The following is a 22,871-nucleotide window of genomic DNA, read 5'->3' on the forward strand; positions in this document are numbered from 1 at the left end:
GACAATACAATAGCTCTAACTATAGTTATTGCATTCAAAGTTCTTTTAATATTTAATGGAAGGACATTTAATACATAAAACCATGTTTGGTAGAAGGTAGGTTATCTGCTTGAAACATACTTAAAATAAAGTTAAAAATCACAGGCAAACTGAAGAGAGCAACTACCCCAAGGCCCACAAACACTACAAGTCTGACACTGTATACTCTTCATGACAAAAGAAAAGGTCAGCACACGGCGTTTTCTGAAATTACTAAATGAAGACTATTACATTCCATATAATTACTTCCAACAGAGGAGTTTTTGGAAAAAAAAATACCTAACATGAGTAACATAACTATAACCCTAAAATAAGTTATTTTTAGTATTATTTTAATTCTTAATTACTAACTATAAGACACACAGAACTCCTCACTTAAAAGACATACTTAAAACTTATCATGGAAGCATTTATATCACAATTTTGTGTTAAATTATTATGTTTAGACCCTTGAGTTATCTGAATCTATATGCTAACAGGTTATAGCATAAAAGCATTCTGAAGTCTCAGAAACATAAACTAAGTAATCAAAATCACACATATTAACTAAGAAACCAAATCCTAAGAGCATATGAAACTTTATATAATAGTCTGTATGTTTTGTTCTTATGAATGGATCTCTTCTTGAGCTGAATGCACTCTAATCACATAATACCAGATCTTGCCAATTGGGATTGATTTCTACATGTCGGTCTGTGTTTACTGCTTCCTTCACAAAAATATTTTGAAATAAAATTCATTCCATTGTGCCACTGGATCTTAATCTCACAGATGAAGGCTTTTAAACAACTAATCATTTACTAGAACTAAAATGATTTCTTTAATTAGCTTTAAATTTGAAGGCAAAAACATTTACTGAGCAATATAATAATTCAGGACAACATCTTATGATGAGAATTCTCTCTGGGGAAATTAGAAAAGTCACAGAATGGACTCGCTAGACTCCCCAGAGAAAAATTATGCCCTGATAATTCCTGGGGGTATTGTTACCAATGATCTAATATACAAACCAGTATTAATTATAATACTTAACACCACTAATAAGGTTTCCATTATTATTGCAAATTCAGTTGTTAGTGGTGATTTTTATTTTACTCCTTCCTTAGATTAATAATTACTTTAAACTTTATATTAATATTATTGACTTTTCTCCAAACTTTAAAAATAATGTGACTTCAAAATTCTTAACAATTTTATTTAGCAATAAAGCTTATGCTATGATCTTTTATCTTTAAAAAGATTTTACTCACCTCCCAACTACATAAAACAGAATTCTTTCTGACAATATCTAACACAACACTGTTACATATTATTTGCTACAAACCCTATTGGAAACCAAAAAATATATGTATATCACATGTTCCAGTAAGGCCTAATAATTCTCGTTCCCATTGGAAAAAATTATCTCCCTAAAATTTCTTGTACTATTTCAAACTAACCTATTCCTAAAGATATCTGTGTGTTGGAGGCTTCTATTAGCTTGAACAACATACCATTCAACATTATAAATGGCTTTTTATCAAAAGGAAAAAGTTCACTAATATTAGAAAAATGAGTGACATGTGACCAATTATCTAAACATTTATAAGACCCTGATGTTTACAGAATTATATCACCATTAATTATATTATCCAGTATAATAATTACTACATTCAAATGATATAACCAAAACAACTGATTATCTCTCCCAGTTCACTGTGAGCAGGGTAATTAGTTAACAGCAAAGATACTCCCATCTTCCGCAGCCCCCCATGAACATCACCAGCTATACCTGGTAAAATTAAATATGGAGAGAAAAAGCCTCTTATCAAGAAAGTGAGACAAAGAGAAGGAGAGAGAAAAGAGTTTTTAAAATTAATTTATTTATTCCACAAATACTATTTGAGATTCTATTATGTGCCAGACACCAAACTAATATAGTGTATTAGTCAATATATAATAGAAAATAAAGAGAGACAGGGAACTGCTCTCATGGAGCTTACATTTTAGTGGAAGAGAGAGGAAGAGAAACAACAAACAAATACATGATCAAGTGACATCAAATTTATGATATCAAATATTTCTTCTGCATATTTAAGTACTATGCAGAGAATTAAAATAGGGTGATATGACAGAGAATGAGTGGGTGGTTATTTGAGATTGGGTAGTAGGGAGATTGCAAAGGAGGCCACTGCAAGGTAGCGGCATGGCCTGAGGAGTTAAATAGAGGTAAATGGAAGTAGGATATGATCTGGCGGTAGAATCAAGACACTCATTGGTAAAATGAATATTGGGAGTGAGGGACAGAGAGGAATCAAGGTTGACTCATAGATTTTGAGCCTGAGCACCTGGACAGATTATGATACCATTTATTAGGATAAACAAGGCTAACAGAGAAGCAGTTTGGGGGAAAGGTAGGTAATAAAAATGTAATAAAGAATATAATGTAACAAAGAATAAAGCAATGGATAGAGAAATCTGTGGGACGAGATGAATATTGGCAGCACATTGTTGCCGCCATTGTCATCATCCTAGTCACCGTAATCAACATCATCATGAGCATTTAATGAATGCAAACTATGTGCTAAGCACCATGTTAAAAGCTTCAGATCAATTCTGTGAAGTAAAACCTCTTATTCTCATTACTGATAAGCAAACTGAGGCTTATAGATGTTAAAAAACTTGACTTCCATCACATAGCTAGTAAGTGGGGGAGCCAAGAATTGATCCCAGGCAAGCCAACTTCAGTGCTTAAGCTCTAAACCACCACACTAAACAGCCTGTCTTTCTGTTTCCTTCAAGCTCTTCAACCTATTCTTCCCCCTTAACACTAGTGTTCCAAGAGTACCATCCTCCTCCTTCTCTTCTCACTCTGCTGGCTCACTCTGGGCAATCCAATTTATCATGATAATGCTGATGATTATAAGCTTTTCACTCTGATCCAGTCCCTTCTCCCAAACTGGATTTCAACTAGAACTATAATCTCAACAAGTTCAACATTAAACATATTATCTTTTCCCCTAAACATATTATCTTTTCCCCTAAAATTATTCTTCCTCCTCTATTCTCTAACGCTACCATTGTCCATTTCCTCATTTTTACTCACCTCCATACTTGGTCCCCAAGCTTTATCAAATGTTCCTTCAAAATACTGCTCAAGTTTATCTTCTCTTCACTATCAAAGCCTTGATCTAGACCACTATTCTTTCTGGTCTGTAACATAAATGGCCTCCATACCTCAAGACATACCCTTATTCAATTCATTCTCCATTCTGTTGCTAGACTACTCTTCCTATAATGACACACACCCTAGAGGATGAAAGCCCAACTCTTAGGTATATTTCATGTCTGATCATTTTAACCTGATATAAACCTTATTCTCCAGCAATATGGGATGACTAAAATAAGCCACATTCTCTCAATCTTCTATTCTTTATACATGCTATTTCCTCTGTCAGGAACACCCTTTTACCTTGACCTGGTAAACATACTCATCCTTTAAGTCTCTTTTGAAAACTCATCTGTTAAGCAGTCCCTGACCCTCACAGGTTGAGAAGATCAGTGCTTTCATTGGGATCACTAGAAACAATCCAGGTGTCAGATTCTCATTTTCTCTGCTCTGGATAAAAAGAAATGCTACGTCCTCTTATTCCCACACATAATGCAGCATGTCAAAAGGTTTTAGATTTTTTACAGTTTATTATTTAATTATCCTATTTCCACTATTTTCATTATTAAATGTCATTAAAATGTATTAAAAACTTCTTTTCTTTAACACTAAGATAGGCTCCTTACTCTAAAACATTTTTTATTTCAGAGATAAGGCTTTCTGGAGATGGCCAACTTCAAGTCACCTTCTAACCTGACTTAGCCGATTACAACAGTGTCATCACAGAAGTAAACCCACTTACAACAAGCACCCATAAAACATATGTTGCTGCATATTTTCACAAGATTACTGGGAAGTGACTGTCTCTTTTGCCCATTTAGACTTCAAAATCAGTCAAACGATTTTGCTCACTTTCCCAATGAACAAACGAGGTTTAGAAAATGGGCGTATCATTTACTTATTAGAAACATACTAGTGTAAGAAATCATGCAATAATAATTTTCTCAAAATAATCTTTTGCTATGTTTAAAATTATATATATTTCCTCTATTATAATATTTTCCTTAGGGTCTCTATTATGAAACCACTTTTGTAAATAATATTGCATTATATTGAGCCTTTATGCTCATTATGCTCCATTGGTGACAAAATCCTCTTGAACACCAGAAACCATGACCTCACCACCTTACATTTGGACATGAAAGAGAGCGTGGTATAATCAAGATACAGCTGAATCTCAGTACGAAATAGGGAAAGGCACAAAATGCAGCAGAGGTAAAAGGATATCAGATGATGCAAAGCCTTTTCAGTCATATAAAGAAATATAGCATTCCTCCTAAGACTACTAAGAACACAAAGTTTTAAGGAGAGAAATAAAATGTACAGTCTAGAAAGATGACTCTTACTTCAATATACAGTGGACTAGAAATGTTAAAATGAGATGAGATTATTTACAAAGCTGTTGCAATAATCTAGGCATGAGGTGATAATAATCTAAGTTAAGGTGGTGGAAGTCAGGAGATAGAGAATTAGTGGATACAATAGCCATTTAGAAAGTATGGTGGTTTGGAGTTGCATGTACCCCCAAAAAACATGTTCTTAAATTTAATACATTCCTGTGGGTATGAACACATTATAAATAGGGCCTTTTTGATGAGGTTACTTAAGTTGTGGCTCACCTCAAGCAGGATGGGTCTTAATCCTATTATTGGAGTTCTTTATAAGCAGAATGAAATTCAGAAAAAGAGAAGACCATAGGAAGCAAGAAGTTGAAATTCAACCAAACCTGGAAAAGAAGGGAGAGGGCAGGAGGGACTGCCATGTGCACTGCCAGGTGACACAAGGATTACCAGCAGCCAGCCCCAGAACACCAGTATCTGGGAAGAAAGCATTGTTTTGATGATGCCTTGATTTGGACTTTCACCTGTCCTCAAAACTGTGAGCCATTAAATTCCCATTGTTTAAGCCGAACCATTGCATGGTATTTGCTTGAGCAGTCAAGGAAACTAAAACAGATGGTGAAATCAAGAAAATGTGAAAAATTGCCTTAACATGAGGTACAAGATTCCCTTGGCTTGCAGCTTGGGCAGCTAGATGGATGATGGTTATAGTCAAGTGGACAGAATATAATAAACTTCATCTCGAACCTAAGAGTTTGAAGTGCCTATAAAAATATCAAGAATTGTGGCAATTGAGGAGATCAGACAGATCAGGCAAAGTATGAGAAAGTTTCTTTGTGAAACCTAAAGAATGACTGGCTTGCAGTCAGAGGCCTGGATCAAATCCCAGCTCCACCATTTACTAGCTAAGTGACCATGAGCAAGTTAGTTAATGAGTCTGAGCCACAGTCGCCTCATTTGTCAAGTATGAAAATAACATCTCACGTGGATTCTGTTAGAATTAAATGAGAATTCAAAACGCTTAGCACAAGGCAGATAAGAGATTAAAAATTGGGAGCTACTGGTAGTAGTGCAGTACTAGTACTCAGGATGAAGGCGAGATGGTTTGGCAAGCAAGACAGTGGGCCAGATGGTCAAGTTTTCAACTAATAGGGGAGGTAACGAGATATCAAAAGATAACAGCAATAAGGAATGTGAAGGGTCGTTTCGTTGGCTGGCATGAGCCTCAAAGGAGTAAATTTTGTTTGGTTTTTCGTTTTTTTTTGTCTATGTAAAAGGAGAAGTAGTGAACTGGAAGAGGCACTGTGGATAGAGAAGACTGCTGTTCCTACCTCCTGACTCCTGACCCTATGGTAAATGGATACGGAAAAATAAGGAGCCTCCACTTGAGAGGGTTTAGAGGGGAAGTTATGTCCTCAGGAGAAAGGGTCTTGTTTCACTTAAAGCAAGTGGGGGAAGGGAAGTTTTGTAAGAAGCGGAGGATGTAGGTAGGTAGTTATATGTGTGATGAAAAAGAAATTCTGGAGATATTTCTAAATTACCATGTTTATTTTAGAGGTGGTGCTTGAAAAGTAAAAGAATGGATTGATTTCAAATCAAGTTGTACTCATTCAGCAAATATTTATTGAATGACTATTGTGTGCTCCCAGAACCATTCCGGGGGCTAGGGATACAGTTATACTCTAGCTGAAGAAAAAACATAATAAAAAATGATAAGTTGCTAAATGATACGGAGAAAAACATGGCAAGGACAGCAGACTGGGTGTTTGGGGGATTTCAATTTTCATTGAGTTATCAAAGAAGGCCTTTCTGAGAAGGTGATATTTAAATATATAATTGTAGAAGATGAATGAGCAGGCCAAAGGGAAACCAGAGGAAAGACATGATTTGACTGAAATTTTATAAGGATCTCTGACTTCTGTGGTGGGAACAGACTGAAGGGGGGCAAGGGTGGAAACAAAGAGAACAACTGGGAAGCTACTGCAATAGAGACGTGAGAAATGAAATTAACTCTGACCAGAGTGGTAGCAGTGGAAGAGGTAAGAAGTGTTCCAATTTCCAGTATATTTTAAAGGCAGAGCCTATGAAATCTGCTAACAGAGTACATATTAGATAAGAGAGATGAAAGGAAAAAAGTGATGGCTCTAAGGGTTTTAGCCTGAGCAACTGGAAGGACTTGCCACTAACTGAGACAGAAAACCATAGGTAGAAGAGTTTTGGAGAGAATATTTAGAGTTCAGTTTCAGACATACTAAGTTTGAGACACCTATTACACATGCAACTATGACATCAAGTAGGCAACTGGATATATGAAACTGGAATTCAGGGCAGAAGTCCAAGCTGAGATATAAATTTGAGAGTCACCAGCATATAGCTCATATTTAGAATCACAAGACTGGAAGACATCATCAAGGGATATAGATGGAGAAGATGTCCAAGGACTGAGACTTGGTGCAGTCCATTGTTAAGAAGTCTAGGAAGCAAGGAGAAACCAGCAAAGAAGGAACCAGGAAGACAAGAGAAAAACAATGTTCCAGGAAACCAAGTGAAGAATATGTTTCAAAGAAGAGAGTATAATAAACTCTATCAAATACAGCTGATAAGACTGAGATCTGAGAACTGTCCACTGGAATGAACAACATAAGGTAACTGGAAATCTTGACAAGAAAAGTTTAGGTGGTATAGTGGGGAGAAAGTCCAATTGGAGTAGGTTTAAGAGAGTGAACAGAGAAATGGGAAACAGAAGTACAGATTAATCTTTCTAGAAATTTTGCTGTAAAAGAGAGCAGAGAAATAGGAAAAATAACTTCAAAAGCTGTGTGTGTATGTGTGTGAGTATGTGTATGTTCGGGGGGGGGGGGGGTTTATTATTTAAGATGGGTGAAATCACAGCATATTAATATACTGATGGGAAGGACCCAGTAGAGGGAACTAAATTCAGGAGGCAATGCAGACAAGATCTGGTGCACATGGGCAAGTTGGCCTTTCAGAAGACTGTGGGTAGTTCATGTGATAACAGAAAAGGCAGACTATATGAGTCTAGAATCTGGGAGGAAGATGCCATGGTAGAAATCTGTGAAAGTTCTCTTCTGATACCTCCCATTTTCTCAGTGAAATAGGAATCAAGGGGCATCAGATGAGTGAGGATGGGAGAGGGTGTGTTGCAGGTTCTAGGAGAGAAAAAATATGGAATAGTCGTTGAGAAAAATGGGAGTTAGTAGACTATGATTCCTAAGTTAATGGCTATGACTGCCAAGCAGCATTAAGGTTTACCTGAAGTTCATGGTCATAAATTTAAAATATGGCAAAGTCTTTTTCCTTAAATAGATATTTGTCATTCTCCTATATTTACATTAATAAAGTTATTGATTGAGGTGAACTGTTAGAAGAACTTAACACCTAAATTCCTAGAAAGACTTCCCAAAATAGAAGCTTTACTCAATGCTATATGACAAGTACCTTAACAAAATCAGTTTATCAAGAGAAGCAGGCCAAACCCTTATTTCACAAAGAAAGTAACTCTGTAAAATAAGCTACAGAGAGAGGAAGATAATATGGTAATAACGTACAAAAGAATTACCTACTCAGTAGAGTTCACTGGGGACTGCCTTTTCTTTGGCCTAAAATGCACCCTGATTAGTACCCTGAACAAGCTACCAGGTAAACACTGTTACCTCATCTCTTCACACTTACTTACAGAGGTACAAAAACACAAATAGATAGTTTATATTACCATGAAGCTTAAAATAGTCAGTGTACCTTACTGGCTGGGTTGCAAGACTCCAGGACAAGATTTTCATAACTTGCAAGCTGCTACCTTCAGATCTGGGATGCTTTCTCTCTTTCACATGAGACAAAACTATCACATTAAATATCTTCACATAACAAAAAAAAAAAGTAACCTAAGCCTCTGATGGTTATTACAATTAAAATTAATCCTCTCTTTATTCATTCTAAGAAATTCTTAAAATTGTACCTCTGATTATAACTGTTTTATATTTGACTCTATGATAAAAGAGTAAATACACCACAGCCCTCTTCTCTCAGTGGCCATAAATCAAAATAGTCACAAAACGTTAGTTACAAACTTCCATTGTTTAAAATTAGTCTCATAGTAAAAATTAAATATTTTACTATTTCTGTCACCACTTTTTCTACAACTTGTTAAAAAAATTAAGCCAAATCCATTGTTCCATGAGTAAGAGTCCAAAGCAATGAAAGAATTGAGTCAAAATATCCTCCCACTAGCTTTCAGACTTCAGTAGAGGAAAAGACAGCAGGGAGGGGGAAGAAAAGAGGAAAGAAAAGCCGATAGAAAAATTTTTCATTAAGTTCAACAGAATGAAACGCAAACAAAAAACCATTAATAAAGATACATAAATTTCACATTCTAAAACTTAAAAAAAAAAAAGGAAATAATACTATGCTAAAAGTGAGAACACATATTATGCATTAGGGGGTTAGTATTCATCTTGGAACAAGAAAAAGAAAGGCTATGCCAAGAATATACAACACTTATCATTATAACAGGGAATTGATATTTGACACTTAGAAAGCGGAATTCCTTAGTTTTCTGTTTATGTCCAGACTTACATAGCATTACAAAAGTGACAGAAGTCACTTGGCTAACCACATGTTGTCATATCACCCCCATTATTCAGACCAATGGTGTGGAACAAAACAAGATTGTCAGCCCTGAGCAGATGTTGTCCTTTCCCAGTCTTTTAAAATAATGTTGCTGAGAGCAGTAACATTTTTCAAAGACTTAATAAGCAATAACGCCTATAAGCTCTTGTCAGGTAATCCTTCTTTCACTGACTCACACCATCAGTCTGAATGAAGAAAGGGAAAAAAAATTCTTCTCCCTTCCCCCACTTGCCCCAAAGCAGCTAGAACCTGGAATGACACTTGCCGATTTCCAACAGGGAAAGAGGTCCACCCACAGGGGAGCAGCAGCAGGAGGCATAAACGAAAGGAACAGTGTGAAAAGAAATGCATAAACATTCATATAGTTTTGAAATTTATACTGTGTGGCAGAGAGTGTCTCATAGGAAAACAATTGCTTTCATTTTTGCCTCCTACTGCCACTCCGACCTTTCCTGGCTAGTGAGTCAGTAGGAGGCAAATACGAAAGTGCTTATTTTTTTCCTTTGAAACACAGAGCTGTTTAAAACTGTGAATTTCCAAAATCATAACACAAACCACCTGATTTTTAGAGATACTTCTTTTACTATCTTCACTAGAATCAATATATGAAACAATAATGTGTGACTGTATATAAAACTGGCATTAAGATATTTCTCTGACAGATAAAAGTTGTTTATTATAATTCTGATAATATAATTTATGAACATAATATAAAATACAGATGATAGGTTTTTTAGAAATTAAAATATTAGCCTTACTTTAAGCTAAGGCATCTCTTTATTCAATACAGCAAATTCAGACAGGTAGATTGAAGAAAAGCAATTTAAGACTGTAATTAGGTAAAGAGCTAATTTAACCATGTTAATTTTTAAGGAGTTCCTGATTGGCTTTGATTCTATATTCTTATCGAGCTCCTGCTATGTGTGAAGAATTGAAATGCCACTGATCTAACAAGAAAATTAAGACAGTGCTTTCCCTCAAGGATTTTAACCTTACAGGAGGGATAAGGAAAATGTCCATATAAAAATGATACAAAAGTGCCAGAAATATCAGGTGACAGATATAAAGAAAGGTTTCCATGGAAAGCTATTACATTCAGAAGAGGCTTCAATGTAGAGGCAGTATTTATATGGTCCTTGAAGGATGGGCAGTATTTCAAAAATTGGAGAGGAAGATGGAAGATGCAAAGGCACAGAAGCAAAAGATATAGATAGATAGATAGATAGATAGATAGATAGATAGATAGATAGGTAGATAGGTAGATATTTTAAGCTGTGCTTCACAAAACACTGATTCTGGAAGAAGTTAATAAATACTCTTAAAAGTGGGTTGCAAAGTCAAGTAAGTTTGGAAAGCACTATAAACTTTATCCCCTTCTTGGAAATTGACAATGCACTTTAGCATAGGAAAGGCTCTAAGGAAGTATTACCATAAAGTAACTGTTACCCTAGGTCTCACAAACCTATCTTGACTACAGAATTCATTTGAAAGGACATTTATCAATTCCCCAAACAGTTTCAGAAACACTGATCTAAGCAAAATTGGGACAAGACTAGCAGAATAAATTTGAGCCTTATTACAGAATGCCTCAAACACCAACCTGAGAAATACAGTCCATAAGAACAAAAAGAGGTGCTGCCCCTATGCATGGTCATTTGTTACTTTTAAAATGTCATTATATTTAGCTTTATGGCAGGCTTTCACACTGAATGCAGGATGCTAAGTAGTGAATTTCAATAGTGTGTATACATTGTGTTGAAAAATTCTTTTTACTTCATATGATGTTATAAGAAACTAGCAACTACATAACAGGAGAGAGAGGAAATTAACAAGAATGGAGGGCAGTTGGGGCAAGGCAGGATCAGTAAGTCAAAGCAGAGGCAGGCACAAAAAATATAGGCACTCTCACAACCTGGTGTGGCCTCACCTGTTTTTTTCTCCTGAAGCTTAATATTAACACTCAAAGAGTACAGGTCATTCAGTTAAAGTTAAAAGCTACAGAGGCCTTTTTTTTTTTCAGGTTTGTACCTGAGAATTAAGAATTATAAAATGATATCTTAAAACATAAACAATTCTGACTAGCATCTTTGGCTACTTTATTTTCTAAAGGAAATGTAAATGTACTACTTCCTCATACATATTATATATATATATATATATATAAAATGCCAGTTCTAATTAAAATATATTACCTGTGGTTGGAACTGAGGAACAGGTGGCCCTTGCAGTCCTTGTGATTGCTCATCCATTGTCCGAAGCAGCAGGAACTTTAGAATTCTGCAAAAATATAAAGTTGAAATTTAAATAATCATTACTAATTCATGTTGCTCATCATATGCCTGACACTTACATTCAAATACTAGAGACTTACCCGGCGGTTCACAAATTAAGATACCCTGAACACTCGTATCTGCCATTTGCTAAATCCACACTCAGTCAAATATTCAGTCTCCATATATCCAAAGCAGCAAAACATGCTTAGACATTCCTCCTATTTCCCAAGATGAAATTCTGTCTTCTCCATTATGCCTTATAGATCAAAGAGGCTTCTCTTTACCCTACCTAATATGAGAAGATAATTGCCATGGTAAGCTTCTGATAATTACGCTCAATTTTTCAGCCCTAAAATGCACCAAATCTTCACATTCTGAAATTGCTAATATTTTGTTCTGTATATCCAACAGTGATGCTGTCAATACTTGGTTCAGATTTAAAAGCCCAATCCTCAAATGAAAGGTTTACTCTTTTATGCATACTTTGCTTGTAATTATAAAATATTCATGCATTAATTCAGTAAGAATATGAGAATTAATTATATGCCTGGCACCTCAAGAATCTCATGGGATTCAAACATAAATGAGACACAACCCCTGCCCTCCAGGAGCTACTTTTGCACAGATTCTAAAATAAGACCAAGTTTTCTGAGATTTTTTTAAGTGTAATTTTATAACTGAAATCATGTGAGTCAAAAAACTAGGATTCCTCTAAAACTAATGGAGAAACTAAAGTACCTCTTCACTTCTTCAGACTCTTTAAAAAGTAATAAAATATTCTGGACATGAGTCATTTGCATTACAAATATCTTTATCCACCCTGTTACTTATCATTTCAAAATCTCCCCAATGGTGTCTTTCAGTGAAATGCTAAATAGAAATTCCTAATTTTAATGCAGTCCAACTTAACGATTTTTCCCTACTCTGAGTTCTCTTACATTACCTCCCAGTAAACTTTATTGTTTTACCTTTCATATTAAGATCTACACCTGGAATTAATTTGTTGGTAAATAAGGTGAAGTTAATATTTAATTTGTTTTCCCAATTGACCCCAAACAATTTATTTAAAACAATTAGCCTTTTTCCCACTGTACTGCTCTATCATCTTTGTCACCCATCAAGTGACTGTGTGGGTGTCTGTGAATATCGTTCTATACTTTTTATTCTGTTCCATTAGTCTATTTGTCTACCCTAGAACCCATATTACACAGTATTAATTATTGTAACTTTATTATAGTCTTGATATCCACCTAATTACATATCTGTTTTTAATATGAATTTTAGGAACAGTCTGTCAATTTCTACTTAAAAATCCTGTTAGATTTTGACTGGTATGACAATGACCCTGCAGATCAGTTTGGGAAGAATCTACATCCTAACAACATTGGGTCTTCCCACCCATGAACATGGTATACATCATTTATTTAGGTTTTCTTCAATTTCTTTCAGCAATGGTTTTCAGTTTCCAGCATACTGGTCTTTGATATCTTTTTTTCAGATTTTCCCTAAGTATTTTATAATTTTCAATGCTATTGTAAATGGTGTTTGTGATGGTTAAGTTCATGTGTCACCTTGGCTCGGTTTTGATGTCCAGTTGCTTGGCCTGGATTATTATTAATAAGCACTGGCCTGATTATTACTGTGAGGACAGTTTATGAACTTAAATCATCAATAAGTTGATTGCAACTATGGCTGATTACATCTAGAATCGACTGAGGACATTGCTTTCAACAATAAGAGAAGTCTCATCCAATCAGTTGAAGGCTTTAAAAGGAGAAATGATGATTTCAGCATTCAAAAGAGAGAATTTCTACCTCTTCTTCAACCAGCCACTCTCTTGGGGAATTCATAGAAAACCTTCATCTGAGTTCCCAGCTTTCCACTTTCCCTACAGATTAGGACTTATGCATCCCCACAGTCATGTGAGACAATTCTTATAAAAATCTCATAATATTTATATATATCTCTTGTCAGTTGTGTTTCCCTAGAGAACTTGACCAATAATTGTTTTTTGTTTGTGTGCAAAAAAACAATTGACTTCTATATATTTATCTTTTTGTCTACAAATTTGATAAACTCACTTATTAGCTCATATGGCTATTTTTGAAGATTTCAACCGATTGCCTACATAAACAAATAGGTCATCTGTGAATACATATACTTTTGCTTCTTCCTTTCTAGTCTGCATGCATTTACTTCTTATTCTTGCATTGTTACAATGGCTGGAATCTCCAGTACAGCAAATAGAAGTAGTGAGATAAGACATCCATTTCTTGTTCCTGAAAGACTGAGAACATTCAGTCTTTCACCATTAGTATGTAAGCTGTCTGTTTTTCCATAGCTGCCTTTTATCAAGTTCTTACTTTGCTGAAAGTTTTTATAAAGAACAAATATTAGATTTTTGTCAAATGATTTTCTGCATCTACTGAGATGATTACATGATTTTTTCTTTTTAGTTTGTTAAATATTGAATTACATTGATTCATTTTCAAATGTTAAACCAGCCTTGTATTCTTGAAATGAATCCCAGTTGGTCATGATGCATTATCTTTTTTATATATTGTTAGATTCAATTTCATATAGTGTTGGATTCAAGGATTAGAGGGAGGGAAGGAGAGAAAAGAGAATCCTTGTAGTGAATTATAACACCTTTCAGTGTGAAATCCAACTCATTAAAATGAGTATTTCCCATCTGGTCTCCTATAGATAGTTTCACAAGACATTCCATGAAAAAAAAAAAAGCCCTCTTGGTCCAAGACCTCTGGGAAATACTACTTGCCATAGATGCGTCTCCTAGAGAGTCACAATAAATATTAGCATATTAAAGAACCCAAGTTGTTCTGCAGTTAAAAACAATTAATTACAAAATGCTTGCTTTGTGTAATTTCTTTTTTAAATATTTCATAGCTTGACTGACCCCAGGAGAACAATTTGAGAAAGTCTGTGCTAGATAATAGTAAAGTGATTTCACCATATCTACTAATGTGTGACAATGTCTAAACAAACAAAATTATGAAAGGAAGCCAAGGCAAAAGAAACTTTAGATGTGACTTAATCTAATGATCTACATAACAGAGAAATCACCTCTACAACATCTCTGTCAGAAAGTAAAACACCTTATGCTTGAAAAATAAAATTCTCATATTGCACATAAGCATAGTAAGTATGATAAACAGCAATAAATTTTCTTTGCATAATATATAACACGATTCCCACGTCAGTGAATTCTTAATGTTATTACAGAATATGTCAATATTTACATATTGATTTTAATATAATTACTTATATCTTCAAAGACCAGTGATATTTATATTTTCTTTCCACTAACCCCTTAATAAAGGAAGAAATAACACATTTTAATCTAAAAATGTATTTAATATGTTTACAGTCTCCTAGATTATAAATTCCACATGGTAGGGACTTATCTGTGCCCTTCATAGCTTTATCCCCAGTGTTTAGGTCAATGCTTGGCATGAAATAGGTGGCTGGATGACTAGGTGGGTGAATGAACATTTAGTGAATGAATGCATGTCTGCCATAAGAAACATCAAATGATGAATGCTACAAGTTAATAAGTATAAAGTCAATGATGAGAAAAACTATCATCAAAGTCAACAAGTTTGGCAACCTTCAATTTAAAAAAAAAAAACTTCCTGAAGGAGATACTGTTACTGTCTGAGTTGGGGTTTAAATAATGACTAGGAGATAAGAGGTTTAGGTGAGCCAGGGAGGAGAGGAATTCCAGGAAAAAAGAGTAAGGCAGCTTACTTTAGCTTTTTTTTTTCTTTCCTTAGAGAATTTTTTTTAAATGTGCTTTTTTTTGCCTTAATAAAGGCAAAAGTTTCTAGGAGGAGGAAAGCACCACCTCTCTTCCATAGTATGTTTTTAATAGATTCAGAGGAAAAGAGGTGGGAAGGAACAGAGTGAAATTTTGAGAAGTTAGTAAGGGCCACCAATTATTATCTTACTTCACAAATATAGGATTTGGAATGTGCTAAAAACAAAAATCACCTTGTTTGCTTATACTGTTTTTTAAGACATCCACTTTTGGGCATTTTTGAATCCTGGTAACATGACCTTCTGGCTTTTGCAACTTAAGCTAAATATTAAAAACGTAATTTTAGTCTCAGAATTAAGTCATTTAAATAAGGCAGAATCAAAATATTAGACAACAGAGAGTTTGTATTAAGCAAATTCATTGGGAAGTGAGTTATAGTAATAACCTAAACAATGATTTTAGTGGATGTGAGAAATGATTAATTGGCCGATGTGAATTCATTTAGTTTTTGGGTCAGTTGTCCCTTGATTATTATAAGGATTCTGGTTCATGCGCTATAAGCCTTTGTATTTAAGACTCTTAATATATCAATGTATCTTAATGAGGGAGATAAAATTGAACCAGCAGCTGTCAGAAGGAACCATAAGAAAAACACTGGTCCTGATTATCTCAATCTTTATTTTGTTATTTTGCAGTGATGCTTCATTGTAAAACAACTTGAATATGCTATGTTAGTGGACACTTACCTGCATTCTAACATAGAATCGTTCTTTCTCAGCATGTTATGCTAACAGGAAATGATCAAATGTTTTAGAGAACATGGCTGAAATATAGCAACAGCTCTAAAAAGATTTAGTTCAAAGAAAAAAAGATGTTTGCCAAGTGTTATGAACTTTCCTTATTTTAGAGCTTTGAAAAAAACGTCCCACATAAAGGATCCCATATCAAAAAAACTTCTGTTTACCAATTTAATATGTCTGATTTTCTGTGTTCTATTTTTTTTCCCCAGTATTCCGTTCTTATTGACTAGTTAACAACCATATGCATTTTGTAAGAATAGGAATTCATGAGCAGCACTTTATGTAATGTGCTTAATTTTCCAATGAAAATATGTCATTTACATGCTTTCAGCATGAAGTTATCTATTTTATTTAATAACCTGTTCTAATTCACTGGAATAGTCAGGAGAAGGTAATGTCTACTTTCCCACTAAACTGAAAGGCTCATTACATTTTTCAATTGACTGTAATTTTTATTATAAATTCTATCTCATTTCTTTCTTTCTCACTTGAGGAATTAACAGAAATACAGATTGACTAGGCAAATAAAATAACCAATCTCTTGTGATAATCTTATTAGAGTAGTAAACAATAAAATAATGGATAAGAAGAACATTGCTGAGACCACAAGGAAGGTGTGATGGTGCAGATGGTCTTTGTGGTTCTTTTATTTTTTATGCTTTATTTCTTGCTCTTGCAAATAAGGCCTTCTATTTTATATGCATCTTTAACTTACTAAAATAGAATACTACTCAGCAGTCCCATTCCTAAGTATTTAAGTGAAATGAAGACTTGCCCACAGTTTTTGATTGATAAACATGCAATGTTTATAGGGGATTATTCATAGATGCCAAAACTTGGAAACAGTGCAAATGTCCCTTAGTTGGGGAAAGGATAAACAGACTCTTGATACTTCCATACAATGGGGTACTACTCAACAATAAAAATGACCCAACTACACGCAACAGCATGGGTGAATCACAAATATACAACGCATAGTGAAAACCATACTAAAAAAGCTACATACTGTATGATTCCTTCTTTATATTAAATAAGATTTTTGAGAAACTATTTTCACCGTAAGATTGTAGAAAGGATGAGTTTCCAAAGTTGAGAAGTAATAGATCATTGCATTATGATAGTGATTGAAGAATTTTTAAAATAACATTTTCTGGTTATAATTGTTCTAATTGAATGAAATGCAAAATTTTATCACAAGAGTCTGCATCTGATTCTTTGTTGACATTGATATGGTAAAATTCAGTTTTTTTATATCGTAATACAATGTTTTTAAAATAGAACATAAGTTTCTCAGGAAAGAGAGTCATAAATATGTACTAGCTTTTATTGTTTTGTACTTCTCTTCTTCAGCAAAGAATATAACTTGATACAGAATATGGAAAAGAATGAATGAGCTGTGTCAGTATTGGTTATTGTCATGGTATAGGCTTACTGAATAACAAGGTCTGAATGCCAAATACTTTAGAGCAAAAAGTAATTGCTTTGAAATGTTAAGAAACAGAATAACTCAACAGATGGTAGTGAATCTAGCAACAAGTCCTGGTGACTGAACCATGAAAACTAGGATTTGGGACAGAACTGGAAGACCAGTGGAAAACAAGGCAGCACCTTAGTTCTATAGGATCTACTTTACCAGCCATAGAGGCAAGTGAGGACTAAGGCACAGCTGAATTAGACAGTGGATCCTGAACTGGGGCCTGGAGGAAAGGCTTGACCATAAAGGTTATGGGAACCCAATGTGATTACGAAGTATGAATAGTGTAAAAGTGGAACCAACTTTGGATGAACTATGCTCTGAAATGTTGGGCTGTGGTTCTAAGAACATACCGTGTGTGTGTGCATATGAATTATCCAGAATGCCAAAAGTTGAAGTAAAGTAATTCACTATTACTCAGTGTTTTCCTTGGGGTATAGAGCCTATTGCCAAGTTGATTCTACAGTTGCAGTTTTAGAAATACAAATGTTGAGACTGAGATAGTCCAGAAACATTTTGTCATTCTATTCAAGATGATCTGATAGTTATTTTAGTAGTTCTTCAAAACTTACTCATGATGACAGAAATGTAAGAGTGAACTATAGATTCTAAGCACTTCTACTTAATTTTCTTTGCATTGACTGATATGGACATGTCACTGCTTGATTATGGGAAATACTGGGTGACTCAGTGTGTTGGTTTGGCTATATTATGCCCCCCAGAAAATGTCATGTTCTTTGACGCAATCTTGTGGGGGCAGATGTATTAGTGTTGATTAGGTTGGAACCTACTGGTTCAGTGTTTCCACGGAGATGTGACTCAACCAAAAACTGTGGGCAAGACCTTTCATTGGATTATTTCCATGGAGGCATTGCCCCACCCATTCAGGGTGGGTCTTTATAGGATCACTGAAATACTTTAAAAAGAGCCACACAGGCCCAGACACAGAGCAACTGACAGTGACATTTTGAAGAGGAGCTGCAGCTAAGAGAGGACAAAAAGCCCCAAAAGCAACATTTTGGAGAATGCCATTTTGAAACACAACCTGAGAGCAAGCGGATGCCAGCCACGTGCCTTCTGAACTAACAGGGGTTTTCCGGATGCCAACGGCTATCCTTCAGTGAAGGTACCCTGTTGCTGTTGCCTTACTTTGGACACTTCATGGCCTTAAGACTGTAACTTTGTAACTGAATAAACCCCCTTTATAAAGGCCAATCTATTTCTGGTATTTTGCATAAGAGCAGCATTAGCAAACCAGAACAGATCTGTCAATTGGAGACAGAAGGGTGAGGTCAGAAATATTCCTACTGAATGGTGCCTTTGAGCCAAGAAAAAATATTTATTTCTGGATTTGAGTATTCAGCCTCTGCCAAGTACCAGTCACCCTAAAATTTCCATGGCACCCTTTCATTTTTTTAGGTGTCACATATACATATAATTAAGTCAGTGACTTTCCTTTGGATGGGAAATGATGTTGCTCTGTTAATACAGTTAATTCATCTTTCTCTTTTGTTATTTGTAAGTTAAATCTATTTTGGTCAATGAAATATGTCCTATTAATGTTCTCTCATAGAGTATTTAAATGTTACATATAACTAGAAGGAATACTGAAGATTTTATGAATAACCTTGCAGTTCAAAGGGAAACTTCATTTCAAGAAAAGGAAACTACTAAATAAGTTCATTTACTTCAACTCTTCAGAATTCTGAATAAAGAAAGAAAAGCTCTTGAAACTATTTATCTGAAATGTTTTTTTTAGATTGGTATGTACATAGTTTCATCTTTTATTTTCAAGAACTGTGTTGTAGAGAATTGTGTCAAGAATTAGTGTAGAAAAACTGCGATAACGTGATGGAATTTTTAAAATATATGTTTGGAAACAAAGATAAAGTTTTCTAATGAGTAGAATGTATGGATACCCTTTGTTCAAATTAAATTAATTTTAACTTTAAGTTGCAAGCTGAATTTGAAAGATTATGATTGCCCTTTTTGCCTTTCCTCATTATGTAATTTTGGTGTAAAATAATATTTTTTAGCTAAACATTCTTTAACATTGACTGTAATTTTAATACTTTTCTGTCTAAAAGCTAGTTATAATGTTTTTGTTGATAAAAATAATGATCACAAGGAAAATATAGCAAACATCTTACAAATATATTTTTGAGTCATCTTTTTTTCCTATTTATAAGTTTTAATACCATATTTTATAATTGACTGAGAACTAGTTCATGTTTTGAAATGTTTGTTGGCTTCATTTTAAGTCAGTTTCTACAAAAAATACTAAATTTTTATTGATGAAATTCATTGATGATTTTTATAGACCTAGAATAAAGCTTCTCATTTCAATTATTAAGAGTTTGGATAAGGTGAAGACATTAATGGTGACTGTTCAATTCAAATAATATTCAGGAAAAATATTAGATTTAGCATGCTTTAATTTTTAAGCTTTAGAAATTTTGCAAATTTATTAAAATATGGGATCTAGGAAAGACGTTAGTATTATTTTCATTTCAGGAATGGTACTGTAATGTTATTTCAGTGTTCTAATTAAGGAGGTTATAACAAGTATGGTCTGCAGACTTATGGGGATGAGGGGTGGTCCTTGAGACTCTTTCATGTGGTCTGTAAGGTCAAACTATTTTTATAAAAATACTAAGACATTATTTGCAAAACTGCTGGTGCCTCAGCATGAATCAGGTTGGTGATATCACACTGAACTAGTCTTTGTATTCTTCACCTGTCACACACTTATAATTTTTTTTAAAAAATGCCAGTTTCATTTAAAAATGTCCTTAATGAAGACATATAAGACTATTATTCTTATAGAACCTTGACCTTTCAATATGTGTGTTGTTAATATGACGTGATGAAATGGGAAGCACACCTAAAGCACTACTGCAACAAATACAAGTTGTCTTCAGGAAGAGTATTTGTGCAGTCGAATAGCTGCATTTTGTTTTCAATGAAACATTGTTTTACTTGAGAGAACAACTGACAAATTATGGTTTTTCAGACCTGGATATTGTGTAGACATTTTCCTGAAAATTACTGAAGTGCCTGTTACCAAGGAAAACAACTGATATTGTTTGTTGCCATCATAAAATTCAAACTTTTAAGTGAAAATTTAAATTTTGGAAAACTTGTATCCATCGTGACATTGACACCTTACCTGTAAAAATATTCTTGATGAGACTGGTGGTGTAATTTTTTTGATACTGTATAATGAAATGTTCATTTGGAAATTTCCAGATAATCAATGCATGATGTTAAAAATCATGTATATGAGTAAAAGCTCTGTCCAAAGGGCAAGACAGACTATTAGATTTTAACATAACAGCACAAAAAGTTCATTGATTTGAAAAGTGATTTGAGTTCCACATTGCAGTAAACCGTTGAGATCTACCACTGCAGAATTTTCCACTCTTGCTCTAGTTAAGTAAAGATAAAGATTCCATCCACCGCTATTAAGGCAAAAGAATTAATTCAAGTCCAAGACTGGACCTAAGGATGTATAAGAAAACAGGAAACTAAAGAAAATTGTGCTGTATATGGCATGAGTAAATATTTTTTCTTCACTTCTTAATTACACATTAAACTGTTTCTCCATAGCAAATACAGTTATTCAAACCTAAATAAGTTATTTAATAATACATAATTTTGAACAAAAATTAATCCTGGAGTGCATACTCACATAATCGGTAGTTTTTAACCCAAGTTAGTTATCAGGATCATCTGTGAAGCTTTTTTTTTTTTTTAAATAGAGCTGCTTGGGCCAACCTCACTCCCATCATCCCACCACCCCACCACCTGACTAACCAGGTGGGTCTAGAGTGGAACATACTTTTCTCTATTAAAAAATAAATAAATAAAAAGTCATGAAAAAACAACTCTTGCTCAGCTCCTTTCTGTGTCTAAATTGGACCCAAACAAAAATAAGCAATGAGGTTTTTATTCAAGGACTTTAACTGGTGAGGTAGTGGGAGGAGAGGAGAACATGGAGGCCGAAGGAGCCCTGAACCATCCCTGGTGAATTTTTTGCTGTTATTAATATTTTCATTATATGTATTATATTTAAACAATAAAAAGAAGAGTGTGGTGGAAGGGGAGGAAGAAAATTGGGGCAGAATGCAAATGTCTCACTCAGGCACACACAGAAGTGTTTTCTGAATGTCTACCCCTTCCTTTTTTAACACAGATTTAAAATCATCCATTAGTTTCAAATTCATATTACAATTTGGCTTACTCCCCAAATTACATTTGGGAAAGTTCTTTCAGACAATATCTATAGATGTAATTCTGAGTTTGATTTTTTAAAGTAAATATATAGTTCTAAACTACTGAACCTCAAAAAAAATCAAGCATCTTAATACTTGCTAGTTTAGGAGACCCAAGGCAAATGTTACAATAAAGTAAAAATTAAATGCTATGACACACTCCCATCTTTAGAGTTCTCCATAATATCATCAAAATATAAAAACTACTTCCCTGAAAAGAATCAATGAAAACAAAAAGCTACTAAAATAAAATAAAAGAAGGAAGAGGGAAGAAACCAAAGTAAGCCCAATGGATTCAATCCCTGTCACTTTCTGGTCCATAGGTCAAACTAATGCCTCTTTTTTTGAGCTCTCATTATTAGTAACCCCTGCTTTGGAGGGTTCCATTCTTCTCTTCTTTGGTAGAGATAATAATGCCCTCAGACAGAAATTCTTGCTTGCTTCTGGACATTAAAGTAACAGAGCGATTAGCTATTTGTCTTAAGGCACTGCTTCTAAAAATTTTCCAGTTAAAAATCCCTGTGAGCAGAGGATACAAAGCCTATTTCTGGAACTTCAGGATGTGTAATGGTGTCCAGGTATCTGGTCAAGCAAGCACTGTCCTAACCATTACTGTAAGGACATTTGTGGCTGGTTAATAAACAGAAAGCGGGTTTATTAAACCATCAGTCAACTGACTGTACCTGGGACTGATTACATGAATGAATGGAGTGTCTTCAATCAGCTGGATTTAATCCAATCAATTAAAGGCTTTTAGGGAGAGAGAGGACCTTCACTTCTTAGACTAGCCAGCGAAGCATTTCCTGAGGAGGTTCATCAAACACCTTTTTGGAGTTGCCAGTTCACTACCTAAGGATCGAACACTTCATCAGAGTTGCCAGTTTGCTGCCTGCCCTATGGAATTTGGACTCATGCATCCCCAAAGCTGCATGAGACACTTTTATAAAACCTTATATTTACAGATAATCTCGTATTGATTCTGTTTCCCTAGAGAACCCTAACTAATACAGGATTAACTAGAAGCAAGTCCACATAAGTGAGAAATTCATTTAAAGTCTATATTTTCTTTTAAAAGATGAAGAGTTTGCATTGTCTCTT

General features: G+C 34.5%; 1 protein-coding gene across 2 annotated transcripts in view; it reads right to left on the reverse strand.

Annotated features, from left to right (window-relative positions):
* The window catches only part of NEK7 (NIMA related kinase 7), a 141,660-nt gene that overhangs the window by 68,702 nt on the left and 50,087 nt on the right, over positions 1-22,871 (reverse strand). For both annotated transcript variants that reach the window (XM_037825096.1, XM_037825097.1), the window contains exon 2: positions 11,367-11,451. In XM_037825096.1, the coding sequence (XP_037681024.1) occupies positions 11,367-11,423 (57 nt within the window). In that variant the 5' untranslated portion in view covers positions 11,424-11,451. The remainder of the gene's footprint in view (positions 1-11,366; positions 11,452-22,871) is intronic.

The sequence above is a fragment of the Choloepus didactylus genome, chromosome 2, assembly GCF_015220235.1.
Source record: "Choloepus didactylus isolate mChoDid1 chromosome 2, mChoDid1.pri, whole genome shotgun sequence".
In the NCBI taxonomy this organism is placed as follows: domain Eukaryota; kingdom Metazoa; phylum Chordata; class Mammalia; order Pilosa; family Megalonychidae; genus Choloepus; species Choloepus didactylus.